This window comes from Limanda limanda, chromosome 13 (genome assembly GCF_963576545.1).
Source record: "Limanda limanda chromosome 13, fLimLim1.1, whole genome shotgun sequence".
Classification (NCBI taxonomy): Eukaryota; Metazoa; Chordata; class Actinopteri; order Pleuronectiformes; family Pleuronectidae; genus Limanda; species Limanda limanda.
The window spans coordinates 17,348,284-17,365,538 of NC_083648.1; the positions used below are offsets into that span (position 1 = coordinate 17,348,284).

At 41.5% G+C, this 17,255-nt stretch overlaps 1 protein-coding gene across 1 annotated transcript; it reads right to left on the reverse strand.

Moving 5' to 3' along the window:
• Window positions 1-1,012: 1,012 nt before the first annotated feature.
• wls (Wnt ligand secretion mediator) lies at window positions 1,013-16,839 on the reverse strand. Its single transcript, XM_061083909.1, has 12 exons — window positions 16,502-16,839; window positions 12,522-12,794; window positions 9,006-9,130; window positions 8,633-8,794; window positions 8,321-8,457; window positions 5,453-5,621; window positions 4,786-4,883; window positions 4,595-4,658; window positions 3,685-3,828; window positions 3,462-3,545; window positions 3,189-3,357; window positions 1,013-2,023 (listed from the first exon to the last, which is right to left on the reverse strand). The coding sequence occupies exons 1-12, from the start codon at window positions 16,605-16,607 to the stop codon at window positions 1,914-1,916; spliced, it is 1,641 nt and encodes a 546-aa protein (XP_060939892.1). The 5' UTR covers window positions 16,608-16,839; the 3' UTR covers window positions 1,013-1,913.
• Window positions 16,840-17,255: the final 416 nt, after the last annotated feature.

A 17,255-nucleotide genomic window follows, 5' to 3' on the forward strand; every position in this document is an offset into this window, starting at 1 on the left:
TATGTGCTTGTGTGTGTGTGTGTGTGTGTGGCCGCGGCGCTTCCCGGTTCTTCCCGGCATTACGCTGCCGGTGCGAACATGGGCGAGGAAATTTGGCGGACCGCTTTTCGCGGCGCTTCTACCTCCTGTGCGTCCCGGGGTTAGAGGATGATGGTGTGACGTTAATATATTGTTTTACATTGCATGTATCACGTCATGATAATTCAGTCTCTTGCGCCGCCCTCTCGGCATTTTTCACCCTAGGCAACCGCCTATGTCGCCTGTACCAGGAGCCGCCCCTGAGCCCAGGTTTATAAGAGTGACAAGTAAAAGTATCAATGACAAAGCAGGATAATTAATTTAAAGGTATCAGATTTCAAGTCACTGAAAGTATTAGAGAGAAAGATCCTGGAGGCTTTATATTAGTTAATAAGTTATAATTAGTATTATGTGCTCCTCTAAAGGCTGAGAACATTTAAACAGTCTTTGGTCAATTTATTTTTTTTATCATTAAAAAGTTGGAACAACAGTGGTAGTTAGGTTCATATGTCTGAAAGACAGAAATTTGCAGGATTATCATTTCCCTCTTAGATATAGAACAAAACCCCCTCCCTTCTAATAAATAGTAGTAACAATAGATTCAAACTGCTTTACATACATTATATATTTGTTGATAGCCTTATAAATTGAAATGTAAGGTAGTCATCAAAATATTCCAGTCAGATTACAACACAAGAAACAACTTCCTGTTGCAGAAGTCTGTCTAACATGACTGAGATGAGAAAGAAAGGTTGTTGTTCTGCAATCAGCCTGACAGAGGCGCAGTCTCCCTACAATCTGTATATGCATCCCTCAAAGCTTAGTCTACTAAAGAAATTAAATTAAACTTGTCAAGGTTTTACTGTGTACACTCATTATACAAGTTATTTTCCATTTTCATCATAAACATTCTTTCAGCTTCTGGTGAATAAGGTTAAAGATAAGAACGTGTATATAAACAGTTACTGGGAGCAAACACTACAACACAAAATGGTTTTAAGTAAAAGTTTTTTTATTTAAATTAGCATAGAAAGCAAAATAAAACTAACCATGTGTAATAGGCTACAGACAACTTCAAAAACATTGATAGAGCTTGATGCATACATTAGTGAAGTGGAAAATAAGCACTTTATAAAAAATAGATATCTACATTGTAACATAATGACCGTACAGTATGCATGTCCCTAAGAAGCCATGTTGTCTGTACATTTCCCCCAATGATAAAAAACACTCCACCAATTGAAAGACTAAGATTGACAGCAGTACTCCACATGATCTAATATCTATGGAAATGTGAGGGGCTCTAGATGCTCCGACTGAGAATACAACAGGTAATGAAGCAAACTCAAACTGAGCGGTTGTATGGTATCCTCAGATTTTTAGCTGTCCGTCTTGGTCAGACGCTTGGGTCCTGACAAACCACTCAGTGTAACCTCAACACCTGAAAACAGGAGGAGCGCAGCTGCTGTGAAATGCAGTTTCTGACCACTCTTCAACCCTCAAATCTCTTCATAAAGCAGCTTTTCAGTACCTGACAGTGTCAAAAGCATTGTGCAACATTTACAAATACAATATAGTTTACATAAAGTATGAAATGTAAGAAAATTCCACCATGAAAAGGGCTGATAGGAGTGTTGGTAATATTCATCCTTTGGAGATACAATAGGGAGTACAGGAACAGGGTGCTACATGATAAGATGTACACCTGAGGGTTTGGTGTAGGGAGGGGGGGGGGCGTCTGATGTGGGACTGCTGGGTACATGCAAGGTGGAACTGCTGTTTCAGTGCCAGGCAATGTAAAGAGAAAAGCCCCTTTGATTAAATATGAACATATAAAGGGAGGGGATCAGTGGAGCAGTAGGTAAAAGAGGGGCGTCTCTAGAACAGTAGGAAGTTTATTCCTGGGCCTCTTTGCCAGTCATCCTGTAGATCTCAGTGGGACCTTCCACATGGGTGATGGTAGTGGTCAGCTGGATGTCTTCTCCACTGTTTGCTCCAGCATCTCCTGCACATCGTCAACATCGTTAATACTATTTTGTGACTTTAAAACACTTTAATAACCCACTGCTGTTTCAATCTAAGACCCTGCTCAGATCTGGTATTAACATCGGTCCTGAATGAGTCTCCTGTGACTCGTGACCGGTTCTCACTTGTCATTTGTGCTCGAGTAGACCAAATTATATAGTTTTTACCTAATTTGAGTTTATAGATGTGTCTGATGACTATGTTTGTGTGCGTCGGTGCAAGTGAGAGATAGAGAGAAAGACAGCGAGCTGAGTCAGGAGGGACTGAATGAGTGAATACACTCTGCTTTGAGGAAAGTTTTGCCAATTTAAGAAAAATATCAATCATCTCATGGTAATCAGTGTTGATATTGTGGCTGCTGTAGCAGGACTTGAGCTGAGTCGACAGCCCTTCCTATGTGGCACAGGACACATTTGCATTCACATAGCGAAAAGAGTGTGGCCAGATGTGTCCGAGACCACCTCTGACTGTGTTCTGAGTGATTCGATCTCAGAATGCAGTGAGGATGCATTTGGGTGCATTTCATCAACATAAAAACCTTCAGCCTGTTTGAACCAGAAGTGAAACTCAAGAGCTGATAGAGTAAATCAACACAGAGATACTGAAACTTGCAGGAAGGAACCTCTCCCCATGAGACTGTTGACATACGCCAAGGAAAGCCTCTAGAACTTCAACTCCTCTTTTTCTCCCCCTTGTCACTGACGTCAGGAGATGGATGGTTTTCATTACTCCCCTGCTCTCCGCCCCACCCCCTCTCCTGCCTCTTCCCCTCCTTTTCGTCTGGACGAAAGCCTGGTGTCCATTAGAATCACCCTCTCAGGCCAAAGAGACCCTTCTTTCCCTTGGGAATCTTACTCAATTCCACCCCCTCCTCCCACCAAAAACAAACTTTAGATGAATAGGCAGCTTTAAAGCAGAGGACAGACGACGTCAGAATGAGGGCAAGAGCCAAGAGGAGAATACTGAAATTCCACCAATCTCATGACTTAAGTCAACACAATGAGAAGAAAAAATATTACTTTTTTTGTTAAGCTTATAAATGTTAACAGTGACGATAGCCGTTTCCACTCATACGTTTTTGATTTTTCATCCTGATCTATTATAAAATCAACAAAAAAAGAAAGGTCAAAGAAATCTATAGTTACCAGTGATGCACTGACCACTTGAATGATCGTCTCCATAGCGTTTGTGTGACGGTGCGTAGAGGAACATGATTCCGAACACGTACAGGTTCCACATGCCGTAGATACCAGTGAAGAAGGCGCTGTTCACCTGCACCGTGTGGTCTCCCCAGTGCCAGTGACCCTCGTTCACCTGGATAAGAGACAAATTATCGCTTTTAATAACAGTCATGTCCTTTCTAACTGGTACTAAATGATGAGGTCAAAACATCCAATTCACTTTATCACGAGACTCACCTGACTGACGATGAAGAAGATGACCGTCATGGCAGCACAGAACAGAGTGACCAACATCAGGAACTTGAACCTGAAAATCAGACCCTAAAGAACGGTAAAGAGGAGTTAAAAACATATAATACATAGAGCAGAGCAACCTCCTTGTATTTTCATTATAGATTATTTTTTTGAGCAAGCATTTAAAGATATGAGGATCAAGCACAAAGAAAAGATGGAAGCACACCTCATAGTGAAGGCGTCTTGCCTTGGACATAGCAGGCAGGGATGTCCTCTTGCCACTGATGTTGCGGAAGACTTGAAAAACCATGAAGCAGAGGAAGAGGAAGTAGAGACAGGCACAGATTCCTGCCACGATTATGAATGCCATCTGAGACAACACCAGTTAAGGAAACACTTAATGCACCAGAATGTGATATTACAGACAGTATATATTGTAAACTCAAGGACTGATAAATAGAAAGTATAACAGATATAAAAGTTTTCACAAATGTAAATTTAGAAAACTAGCTTTATAGCTGCTTTTATAAAGTTTCATCCATGACTATAAATCTGGGTCTCATTTATAAACCCTTGGCACTCTCGACTGCAGGAGGAGGCAGAGCAGAAACGTATAAAGTTTTGATGACCCTGGCTATGAGCACTGTACCAAATGTCTTTGTCAAAGCGCAGAGGCACGAACACAAGGAAGCTTTTTCTTTTTGAGAAGTCTCAGAGAGAAAGAAGGAGAAAGGAGAGCAAAGACTGGGAAAAGAGGTAGAGTTGGCGGTTCTTATTTAAGATGTGTGCTGAGGACTCACGCTTCAAGCAAGGCAAACAGGTACACAAACAGAAACAGATCATCCCAAGACCCTGGGCGATACTTTCACATAGGGCATTACTGAATTATTTCTCATCGTATCAGTCTGCAGTTCAGTTTCCAGTTTGTGTTGAAGTGAAGCCAGAGCATTGAGGACGACAAAGAAACAATCAAAGTCTAGTTTTTGGTGTTTGAACCATAAATTGTGCACTAGCTGCTAAATTGGTCACTTAAACTCTCACAGGGTTTTTAAATCAGCCGCTTACATATCTGCTTAATTCACATTTGAGGAGAGCTTTCTTTACTACTGTTGTCACTTATTATTTAAAAAGGATACAGCTAGCTCTGTTCCTACATCAGACGCCCAGATGCTGTAGAAAGGGTTGGTCAGCTGGACACCTCTGACAAAACAAAACAGCATATTTACATTTTAGACTGACATTTGTTGCAAATAACAATTATGCATGACATTAAAAAAAAAACATTTAAAAGTTGGTTGTTGTACGAGGAGAAGAATCCTGGTCTCACCTCTCACACATGTCAAAGATGAAAAGACAGAAGGAGCCAAAGACGATGGGTCCAACCTGCTTCCAGTAAACTGAGAAACGGTTCCTCTCTGTTTGGTCCTAGGAGAAAAATACAAAAATATGTTTTGTAAAACATAGTAATCTACTGTACATCAGTATAGCAATATACTGTACCTTTCATTGATCATACATAGTCCATTATAAAACAAAAATGCATCTTTAACCAAGCCATTCTGCAGATTTTATTAATGCCCTTAAGCCTGAGTGCACAGAATACATGTTGATGATTCAGATGCATACATTAAAATATCTCAAGCTAGAAAAAAAAAACAACATAAAAGGAACCCTACAGGAACTGTAAACAAAAATAAAATCAAAATATATAGAACATAAATCAATTAAACTAAACATGAATGCACATCTATTCTGCATTGATTATTCTGTAAAAAATAAAAGTTTCAATATCGGCAAGTATTAGTGGTTCTCTCCTTTGTTTCTCAAATAACTTATTTTCCCCACAGAACTAAGAAAAGGGGAAGGTAAATAATGTTTAAGATACAGTCTTGGTTTACAACCGAAAAAATGGTTGATCTACCTTATTTCAGCCCCATGAACAATTCCTCAAACATCAAACATGCCAAACATTGAAAAGGTGCCAGGTACTGTACCATGAGGTGCTCCCCACAGAAGATGATCCAGAAGGAGAGCAGCATGGAGTAGAAGATACCCTGTCTAATGTCTCCGAAAAGCAGCATCCATGTCCAGTTGAAGCCGACAGAAAACCACTCCACTGGGATGTTAATAAACGTCATTGAGATGCCCAGTGCCAAGATTATCCTAAAATGGAGCAAAAACAGTCTTAGAGCTATAATCAATCAGCATCTATACCAACAACAGATGGATGGGGAATACAATTTTCTGTTGCATTTGTGGCACCATCAATTCAAACCCTCTGCAGGTGTTTAAATATACATGTTCCCTCATTTGTCCCATTTTTGAGTGAATATCCTGAGTAGCATAATTACCATAGCATCAGTAGATACATCGGTATATTCAAGAATGATTATTGGATAAGATAAAACAAGTTACAACCCCAGGGGCAGCAGTCCTCTCGCACTTTATTAAATGCAGTCAATTTAAGGAGCAGTTTAACTGAAAACTTTACGACAGAATTTCTACCAAAGCTTTTGCACAGACACAATCAATGTTTTACAGCAAGCTTACGTCAACATTGGCTGGAGAAGGCTCATTAGATCTCGGGACGTTATTGATTAAATTATGCATGCAGCTACAAGCACGGCGTGTCCCCATAGAGCAAACAAACTCGACACAATTCACTACAGTCCTAAGTAGTTTCATTATTATACAAACCCTCACTCAACCTTGAAATCCAGATATTTAGAGAGAAATAAGGGGTGAATGAGTAAAGAACAATCAGTCAGCAGAGAAACAGAATAAAGCTAATCTTCAAAGGGTCTGCTGCAGGTTCCTGCATGCCACCAGCAGATGAAAGGATGATCGTAAAACGTCAGATGAGAGAGCAAAACAGGGCTACAGTGTGTGTGTGCGTGTGAGAGAGAAAAGAAAAGAGAGAAAAAAAACTGCAGGTAAAGGTGACCTTTTAAACATGAGGGTACAAAACTGTTTAGGCAAAGGCTGCGGGTGAACAGAGTGAAACCACATTTCAGTGGTATGTGAGGAATGTTTCCTGAGCTCTACCAACACAGGCAGAACTAAGGCTGGGATCTCACTGTGCCATTGTATGTTCATGAGACAAAAGACACCATATGAAAATCTCAAGAATTATAGTGGTAAAGATTCTAAATGGAAGGATTGCACATTTGGCATTTGACAGCAGGAAATGCACGGGGGAACTAAAAACATTGATTCAGTCTGAATTCCAGTTGAGTGAGACACTTCCTGGGCCCAGGAGTTGTGTATTCTAACTCACAGGCACACGCAACTAAACTGAGCCATGATTAATGTCATTACTCCCATGTTTGCTTCTTCCTCTATGACAAATCACCGTGGCTGTTGTGTCTCTGCTATTGCGGAACACAGAATATTTCTCGGTTTCACAATATTCAGAAAAAGTTTCTAATGTCAAACAATGAACTGGCCATCTCAGAAGCCAAAGAACCATGTTGACTGACAAGGTAGAGTTATGTTACAGGACTTTGCACAAATATGACGCATAGTGATTTGGTGTGACAGAAGATAAAAACTAACATAACAATAATAATAAAAAGCCTCAGTACATATTTATATACACATTTCTCCCACTAGCGTTTCATAATGCTACTGGATTTGTTCCCTATCCCCCTCCCTCTCATCCGGAGATAAACAGATGATTAACCAGGTCGGCATCTATCCTGCATCCTTTCGCAACTTGTACTAACTCTCTCTATGAATTATATCATCATGATATACATACATATATAATTCCCCCACTGACGTCATAGAAGTCTGAGGTTTACCACCCTGACACCTCTGTGGACAAGCATGACAGGAGACTCTGGTAAAGCTTTTACAACATGAAAAAATCATCCACTGTCCACAAATAGGGTACCAACCAGTGGCAGTTCCTAAGAGCCTGCTAGTCATTAGGGAATAAGAGCCTAGAGCTGGATAAGACGGAGGGAAGGAGAGCCACACTGGCTGTCTGTGCATGTGGTATATGTGTATGGGGTGTCTTGTTAGCTGGAGAGTGAAGAACTGAATGTGTTTGTGCAGCATGTGTCAGTTGAGTGCTATCTTGCAGATTTTGTAACGTGTTTCACGCTTCGCCAGGCACTTCCTGTGGCGCAGAATGCTGCCTCGTACTGATCTGTCTTCCCAGCACGGCAGGGGGTTAGACAAATACTGGGCTCTGAGCATCACCTCAACTTTCCACCACACAGTATACAAGCTATCTGCATTAGGCAGATCAACCTGTATTTGATGCTCTTAACTTTTTAGAATACATTTTCAACATTTGTTTTGGAAATAGTACAAATTCCTGATGTTTACAATCATATTCTAAATATGAAAACAGTGATAAAGAATGTCTTGTTCTCTGGAGGTAAATCTGATAGGCAGCAGCTCTTTTTCTGCTCATTCCCCATGAAACCATGTATCCAGTGTCCCATTGTATATTTTTGACAGAATTTTCTGTGCACCACTGATAGTCCTAAATAACATTCCTCTAAAGAGGCTTGATGAACCACCCTCTGATCTCAGTGACCTTAAGAGTTAGCATGACCTACTTGCACATTTCATCCATTGTTAATATGCGCCTTCACCCAGCAGACATGCTGAAGAAGAGTAACTGTCTGCTGGCTGTGTTACATCCAAATGAGTATAATTTGACTTTAATTATCACTGATCTCAGATCGAGTAAAATTAAGTTTTACTCATAACCATTGGTCATTAGTGGACTATAAAATGAAGTATGGTGGCAAAAATGTCATAATTTCATAATAAGAATTATTCTTATTACAATGCAGCAGTGTACTCAAAACAACAGTGAGATGCTAATGATGAGGAAACAGCCTTACTTCTCCAGCAGCACAGGAGGTCTGCTCATGAGGGTGATGCGTCTCCAGTACCAGATCATGATGATCAGGATGCTGGGTGTGAGGAACGTCTTCATGGCAAACCAAACTTTTGTGAAGCCTCCATTCTGGTGGATGCTCTTAAGGGGAGACAAACAGGGTAAGTGTCAACCATTTGATTTGTGTATCTTGTATTTAACGCCGAACCCACTTAAGGCTTAATTTGTCACAGCTGAAACGAATCCTGGATTGTGTGGATTAACATTACACAATGAACAATAATGCTTCAAATACACATTCACAATGAAAACTTACAACAAGACGAATGTCCTTGATTTCTCCGATCCCCACGTTGACCTTCTTTCGCTCGTTGACAGGCAAGCGGATGTTGAGAAGATAGTACTTATGGGCCACACTACCCACCTCCATGAAAGGCAGTAGTTCACAGTCATAGTGGCGTCCCTCGTTCTCAAAGTTCTGGAAAATACACAGCAAAACATCTGGTTTGGCAAAACAGCTTCTGCTTCAAATGGCTTTTATAATATCAAAACCACAGCTCCCATCATTTAAATGTCAATAAAATGTGCTGCATAATATTAAACAACATCAATAGCGAATATTATCTAGAATAATCTTTTTGGTATTTAACAACATATAAAAAGTGAAATAGAGAAAGTAATTTCCGTACCTTGGTAAAGTTAAAGTTGCAGCTAAGTTTCCTCTGTTCAAAAGAGTGAGCCATCTCTGTCCACTCACTGATTGTGTCATCTCTGTAGGCCAGACCAACGTCGATGGTGACCAGTGCTCCATCCTCTGGAAACAAGAATTTGAGTGATTTCAGACTTTCAGATAAATTCTACAATATGTTCATAAATATGTTCATAAATCATTCAAAGTGCATATTGTATCATTGAAGATATAAGATGGAAAATGCTTTGAATAACAGTCTCATTCATGTGTATTTTGATGTGTTACATATGAAGGCCCAGCCCTGCTGCTTGTTATTATTCCAGTGACAGGATCAAATTAAGCCCTGACGACAGGCAGCAATGGCCTTTTTAACTGCGAGACCGGCTAAGATAATTGCTAGCACTCACATGGAGACATTCAGTGCAAATGTGTCCAGTTCATTTTCAGGTGTCCTCCAGAGAAGAACAATATAAAGCAGACGAGGATGACATTTATTTGGTTTAAATAACTAACAGTCTGATCCAAGTTGTCTATTTCTTAGGTTCATTCAGAAATCTGGATTTTAATGTTGCAGTCATTGGCTAGTTTATTCTAAAACAAACATGTTTATACAAGGTCAAATTATTGGAGAGTTAATGTGTGGTACAGACCCATGGAATGAGACAGATTAATAGGCTTATTTCCCTGCATGTTCACATAGTCTGGGATTCAGTCTGCATGCTCTCCATGGTGGCCCAAATCTAGGTTACTTCCTACTTGACAGAAACTTCAACAACACCTTGCGCTGGCCTCCAACAAAAACATCCAAAGCAAAGCTATTAAAACTGCATCTTTAGATCACATTACAAAGCCAAGTGTTCTCTCCTACAGCCCTCCAGAGAGCCTCTTGTACCGTTATGAAACAAGCTGGAATGAAGAGAAAGAAACCCAGTGGCCTGTGCTGCAAGAAAGAAAAAAAAAGAAAGGAGAGGCATGGGGAGAGGGAGGCAGATGAGAACTGGCAGCCGACTGTCTCTGTAATGCCGTTCCCTCTGCCATTGGTTGAGCCAGACGCCCTCGAATGTCAGCTTACTTCATGCAAACATTCCACTTCAGTCCAGCGGCCATCGCCACAGAAACTAAGCCTCCTCAACAGCTGTGTTATTGCTGGTCCTCCGCCAATGGGTGCTTGGTGCCGAGGTGGAGTGGAGCGGTTGGTAGAGTAGTTAATAAAGGCAAAGCTCTTTTGTACGAACATTGTTACACAGATAAGGTAGCCAAGGAAGAGACGGCCTTGTATTTTTCATAGAGCTGCAGAACAGAATGCACCTTCCTCTGGCACTGAGGTGTCCTGGTCAGTATGGAGACAGATCACCTCATACCATCTCTATTGTTGTGAAAGACCTGGCGGCAATGTTTCTGAGGTTTGAGTTTGATTTGAATTTTACTGACTCTGAATACTGCATCTCAGATTGTGAAATCTGAATCCTTTCATACCCTTCTAAAATATAACAAAATGTTGAGAACACAAGAGTCTTGGGATGTTCATTTTGCATTTCAATTTTTGTTATGTTTTGAAAGGAAATCAAAGGCAAAATCATGTTATATTGTGATTGTATACAATAACATTTTGAAGGGTAAAAGTAGTTTTCAAAATTAAATGCTATGTGTTTCCTGATGCCTACACTAACTTGGCACTTTATCTTTTACTTATACTTAAATATTTTATATGCTTAAAATCAGCTTTGAGTTTCCTATTGCTACAGCAGTGACTCATGTGTACATCTTGCAGTTTTAGAGTGGTCCCTCTACCTCCACTTGTTCTCACAGCACCTCTTGTAGCTCACACTGATCAAAATGAGTTTATTGCACCTGGCAGAAGGTTGAATAACTGATTAGTCTGTCCCTCAACATATTTTCAATGAGGCCAAGAATGTAAATAAGCAAACAATGCCAACATGACTGCTTAGACAAGCCAGAGAAAGGCTTCACCACAAACTTTCAAACTTTTTGTTATCATTTACCTCCTACTCTTCTGTTGATAACAAACAGACCGGAGCTAGGTGGCCTTCAAGGTTTACAACAGCTCTTCAGTGCGGACATGACTATAAAGCTCTGAAGCTCAAGTTGACATCATACCGGGATCTGTACATAAACTTTAGAGCGAAGACTCAAGACTTCTTTCCCAGGGTTTCCTGGTGATCCAGTCACTTATTAGGCAGTCTCCTCATCCTCTCTAATCCTCTCTTTCAGGACTCTGCCAGGATACTAAACCCTCTTCTACAAGATATCTCCTTCCTCCTCCTCCCTTTCCTCTCATTCAGGCAGTTCAACACCATGAGATGTTTTAGGTTGGTCTATACACTGTTCCTCAGAGTTGTAATTTGGATAACAGTAGGATTGGTGGTGGGTTTCTTTCATGACAATAGAAACTAAATATATGGCAAAGCCAGTAGCTTATCAGCAGAATGTGTCCTCCTTGTTAAAGGCTTCTTTCCTTAAGGTTAGAAGAATCGAAATTAGAGATTATAAACTGAAGATAGATAATAATCACAAAACCACAAGACTTTAATTGTTAGAACGATCATAATGTGTCATAAAAATAAGAGTGCCATTGCCCAAAAAAACATTCACACAATGAACGTGTAAAAATGTGTGTTCTATTGTATATAGACATTGGGAGGTGCGCGACCAGCCGAGATGACGCCATGCCGCAGCAGAAATTATGTAAATGATGGTGTACACCACCGAATGCAAGGTTTGGATAAAGTATAAAGTAGGCTTAATAGGGGAGTGCATTGCTCAGAGTCAGCCAGCTATGAGCCGGGTGCAGATTGCCTCTCTCCACTCCCATTATACCTGTAAAGGGTCTCTGACAAGCCCATCTACAAAAGCCCCCAAGGGTTTATGGGGCTACAAAGAACAAACAGCAGGACATCCATCATTGTTTGCAGCCTGCATGTGTCACAGAAATCCAATCTAGTGACAAATTCACATTCCTGGGAAGCGTTCACCACGACAAACTGAAATTCAGACACAAACAGTATCCTACCAGGACACTGTTTAGGGAAGGTAATGTAAGAAACATGCTAAAGTTGTAATGTGACTCTGCACTTGAATTTATGATGCGAGAGATTAAAGGCGACAATGGCTGTAAATATTTTAGAGACAAGCTCGGTCTCACTGCCAATATTTGCCCTCAGATAGTAAACCTATTAAATAATAGAGCAAAAAATGAAAATTGCAGGCACTGAAAAATGTATTGTACAGATGTATTGAAAATTATAAATGATACAGTCAAATGCCCAAACTTCAAACACATTTAACCAGATAATTTCCATGGTACACTATCATATAAATGATTTTGGTTGTATTGAGATTTCCAAACCCCCCTCAAAGTGTAAGTAATTAAATGTGGACATTAATATAGACTTTCTTCCCTCTCCTACATCTCCACAGCCATGTCCTGGAGGTGAAACACGAGCCATGATGTCTTAATTTTTTTTTTAAATCGTAGGTAAGCATCGGTTCTCACCTATCTGGTTGTACATCTTGAAAGCAATTTCAAACTGCAGGATGACCAGCATGAACTGGAACCAGGCACTCATCTCCTTGTGAGGCAGAGGAATGTGGACAGCAAACACAATGTTGTTAGCTTCAATCTTTTTGGCCATGGCCTCCTCAAAGGTCCGGATCTTGGCACACTGGTCGGGACCCCAAGGCATGAACCATTTTGATTCCTGACGGTGCTTGACTGTGTCCACACACTTGGTGGCTAAGTAGTGGACCGCTGTGGTGGGGCTGGGAGCTGTTGAGACAAATACAAAAGAGGGAGACATGTTAGGCTTGGTGTCACGTTGAAATACTGCAGCAAATAGTTTTGAGGTCCTGCCAAACTAAATTCCCCCTCAAACTAATAAATCATGCAAAAAGTTGGAATCAAAATCAATAAATAACACTTGAGCACTGTGCAGGGACAATATAAATATCGTGGCAACCATTAGGGACAGTCAACAGGTTGGGTTCCAGCCAAATCCAGGCCAAACACTTTGGCAATTACTTTTAACACTGTTTGGAAAATGCCTGCTAGCCAGGCCCTGTCTCACTGAAATGATGGGGAGGGAAATTCCCGAAAGATCTCAGACACCGATTACACTGCTACGCATTGAGATTCATGAGCTCGACAAGACTGGTGTTTGTAGTCTCCACCCACAGGATCTGATGAGTGCTTGGGAAAAGATCCAGCATTATCATGAGAACACAAACACTTTGGTTGCCCATTGTAAAAGCTGGAGGCTGGACGTGAACAACATCACAGAGATGTGATGGGAGAGTCGAGGTGAAGCCTCCAAGCGAAAGAAAAACAAGGTTTTAAAAAAGATGATGCGTGTTAAGTTTACAGAGGCGATACTTTCTGATATTGATTACAGCAGATATTGGTAACATGAGATCAAGTCTTTACAGTAAAACTACTAAACAAAACCTAAACTGCGTGGTCAGTAGGATTTGTTGATGGTTGATATTATCACATTTTTATATCATTTCATTTTTTCCAGGTATATTTCTTAGAAATGTTTTTTAAGCGGTGCCTAAAACTAGTTAGTTACAAAAATGGGATTTTTATGTACTTTAGAAAATGTTATTGACTGGATTATATGAAATTTATGTTACATGTGCAAACCACATATCAAATGGCTACAGGCATTTTCAGACATATACTCCAGAAAATGTATCCAAGCATTTTCTGGAGTTTGCCTTTCATATATGAAGCACATTGTATACCCCCACAAAATGTCAAACAGTCCCCTTAAACACAATCAAGCAAAACAAATTTGTACACACACTCATAGATATCAATTCCCTAAATTTTCACTTTTTTCCCCATCAAGACAAGAGCCATTATTATTCCCTTTGAAACAGTTAAAAATGTCATTAACGCCCCATCTCACAATGCATGGATCCATGCCTTTGTCTGAATTTGCACCAAATTTAGTGGGTTCTTTGTTAGCCTATGTCCCATCATACAACCAAATTTCATGGAAGTATGTTCAGTAGTTTCTGCACAATCGAGCTGCGTGAACGCTAAGCTGATCACCAAATATTTTGATAAACACAAGTGTCAAACATGTGATGGTTCAAGCTCCCAATTGACAAGTTGCTGCTTTTCTTTGTATACGACAGTAAACTAAGTATGAAGTAAACAATATCCTGCTGGGTTTCAGACAGTTGATTGGACTAAACAAAGACCTTTAGGACACATTACCTTTGACTAAACTAAAGTGGTCACATTCGTTTTTTACTTTTTGAGGCGATTTATAAACAAAATAAGCCATCAACAAAACAGTCACCGGATTTAATCAAAAAGCCTTGAATCCCACTGAAAACAGAAGAATGGGATAAATACCAAAAACCTTTTTATGCAGGGTGCTTGTGGGGAAGACGTGACTCATGGGCCTGAGCATGAAAGCCCAGAAATGTTCAGACTCAGCCCATGAAAAAAAAAGATTAGTGACATATCTAAGTAGACCCAAAGCTCTAATCACTGTCAAAGCTCCTTCAAAGCTAGCAAGCCGTGGTGGTGAGGAGGAATACTTTCAGCTTGGAGATTTCCAAAAGGTATCACACTAGTTTGAACCTGCACACAATAACCTGGTTACTTATCTGTATATCTTATCATATCTGTTCACTAGTGAGGGGTGGACACCACAGATAGTTTACACAGGCATAAATCCTGACAAGGGTTATCTTCATGAAACCTTCAAGTGTCATAACAGTTGTGTAAAACTGAAAACATACCATGACAAACAGGATACACCTAACTGAATTAAACCCAGTTATCCGGTACCCCTTGATGTTCAATCATCTAGTGACCCTGGGAGTCCAGCTGCACACCGGCTCCTCCGGTCTCCATTGCAGCGTGTCCAGTATAATGGCCGTCCCCTCAGCCCGCTGACCCCATGCCGTGTTCCCGGGTGTGTCGGGAAACAAGGGGAGAGAAACTCCTTTCTACTCAATTACCCCTGCCGCCCCCGGCCACCGAGCAAACACAAAGGAATCTGACTTCATTAAAACCATCTCAGCGAGGAACGAAGCAAACATGCTAATTTAACGCCGGCCGTGTAGTGAGTTAGTGAGCAAGGGGGACTGCAGCGACACGAGGAGACGCTGATGGTTAGTGTCTGTGAATGGTTTCCAGATCCAGCCCATAATAAAGATGGCCATCTTTCGCATTGGTGTGAATGTGGGTGGATTTGAAGAAACTTGACAGCAACTCCAATAAAGTCCTGCAGGCAAAATGCAACTTTGACAGCTGTGCGTGTGTGTTTGTGCGTGTGTGTGTGCCACTGTCTGTCTCAATGCAAGTGAAAAAAGCAGGGGAATGAGGGGAAGAGGAGGGAGCACACGGGACATGAATGCGCTGCCTGCGAGGCTAAAGGGATTTGGGAGAAGGGGAGACACAAAGGGGGGAGAGGAAGGAGTGAAGGGAAGGTAGAGATGCTGCCTGGGGGCTCCACACAGCAGACAGACATTATCCTTGGGAGGAGGAGGCGGAAGGGGGAGGTGGGGGGAACAAGAACAGTCAAGTTTGAATCACAGAGGTGCAAAAACATGCAGACACAAAAAGGCAAGCATACATCTGATGGTTCGACCTTCTCAAAACGGCAGGTTGCTGCTTTTCTTTGTCTCATCGGACGGTAAATAAAGTATTGATAAGTAAATAACAGGCTTTGGACAAAACAACAACTTGAAGATATCACTTTGGACTCTGGGAAATTGTGATGGTGACGTTGAGGAAAGAGTCCCCAGATTAATCCAACTACTGAAACAAGTATAAGGTGCAGCCTCCTGCAGCAAATGTGTGAATTATTTATCAGTTTTTAACAAAATGCTGCAGGTTTGCATGAGTGGATGTGTGTATGAATACAGAAGGAAACCACCCAAGATGGTTTCCGGTCCAAAAGTCAAGAAGCAGGTGAGTGAGACAGAAAAACTAATGGAGCTGAACGTGAGAAAACCAGAGCAGAACATCCCTCACTTCATACTTCAGAGCAAGTGTGCAGGTATGTGTGTGCCCCCCCCAAAAGAACATAAACCCATTGAATCCCAGTAAAACAAACTGCAGAAGATGCTGGTGTTGGAAGGGAACAGAATGGAGGGATAATGGTGTCCTGTGGTCTTTGTAGCCGAGGGGAGCGGAGGCTGCGAACACCTTGACACAGAGCAGTGATTCGGCGGAGGTGATCCGGTTTCACAGCACCGACATTGTTCCGCGGAAAAAAGCCCCGTGAAGGTGGCTGCACACGGCGAAAAGTTAGCGCTCTCACTCCCTTTTGTTTGTGGAGGGAAAGAACCCCCCCACCACCCCTAATGTATCTACGCTGGTTTTAAAAAGCTTAAAAGAAAAGAACAAGTTTAAACTTTCGACGTTTAACTCCAAAGAGCCACGGAGGCGCTAACTCACGCGTTAGCTCGAAGAAATGCTCAAAGAAAGTCAAGGGGGAAAAAAGAACTCACCAATCAATCCGCCGACCATGAAGGCGAACGCCTGGAACAGCAGCAGGATCACTCCCACTATCACCAACTTTTTGGTGCTCATGTTCTCGATGATGGCCCCCGCCATGGCGCCGCGGAGGTTGGGGGTGAAACACCGTCTATCTACCCGGAGAGAGAGAGTGCTGGAGGGGGGGACGAGGGCGCTGCATCCACGGAGGAGCAGGAAGGCAAAGTGGGCCCCTTCACCGCTCTGCTCCTGCCTTTCAACTTCCAGCCAGGAGGAGGAGGAGAAAATCAAAAGCAGGGATCACATGACCGAGCAGCGCGGAGCTTTATCCCCCCGAACAGGCGCCGGGCTCGGGGAGAAGGTTCTGATAATGCAGGTTCCCGGCGTGTCATTGGATTCCTCTGTCCAACCTTCACCGGGCTATTTAAAGGAAGATGTGCGGAGTCCCCGTCCAGTCTCATGCTTTAGTTGTGTAATACCTGTCAACACATTGTCCCTCAGCATCCTGCTGGAAATAGATGTGGCTGCTGTGCTTAATGTCCGTGTCCCCCTGCAGAAGTTAGAACAAGATGTGATCTTTGATTTTTCATGTGATAAAATGTTTTTGAAAAAAATCAACAGCATAGATCTGGGCAATAAAATAATGCCAATAATTATCCAAATGTAATTTATGTCAATAGAAGTGTGTGTGTATTTTCTTTTTAATCTTATCCTATCTTAGCCTTTCTTGTCTTGTCTAATTGTGTCTTATCTTATCTTATGATATGC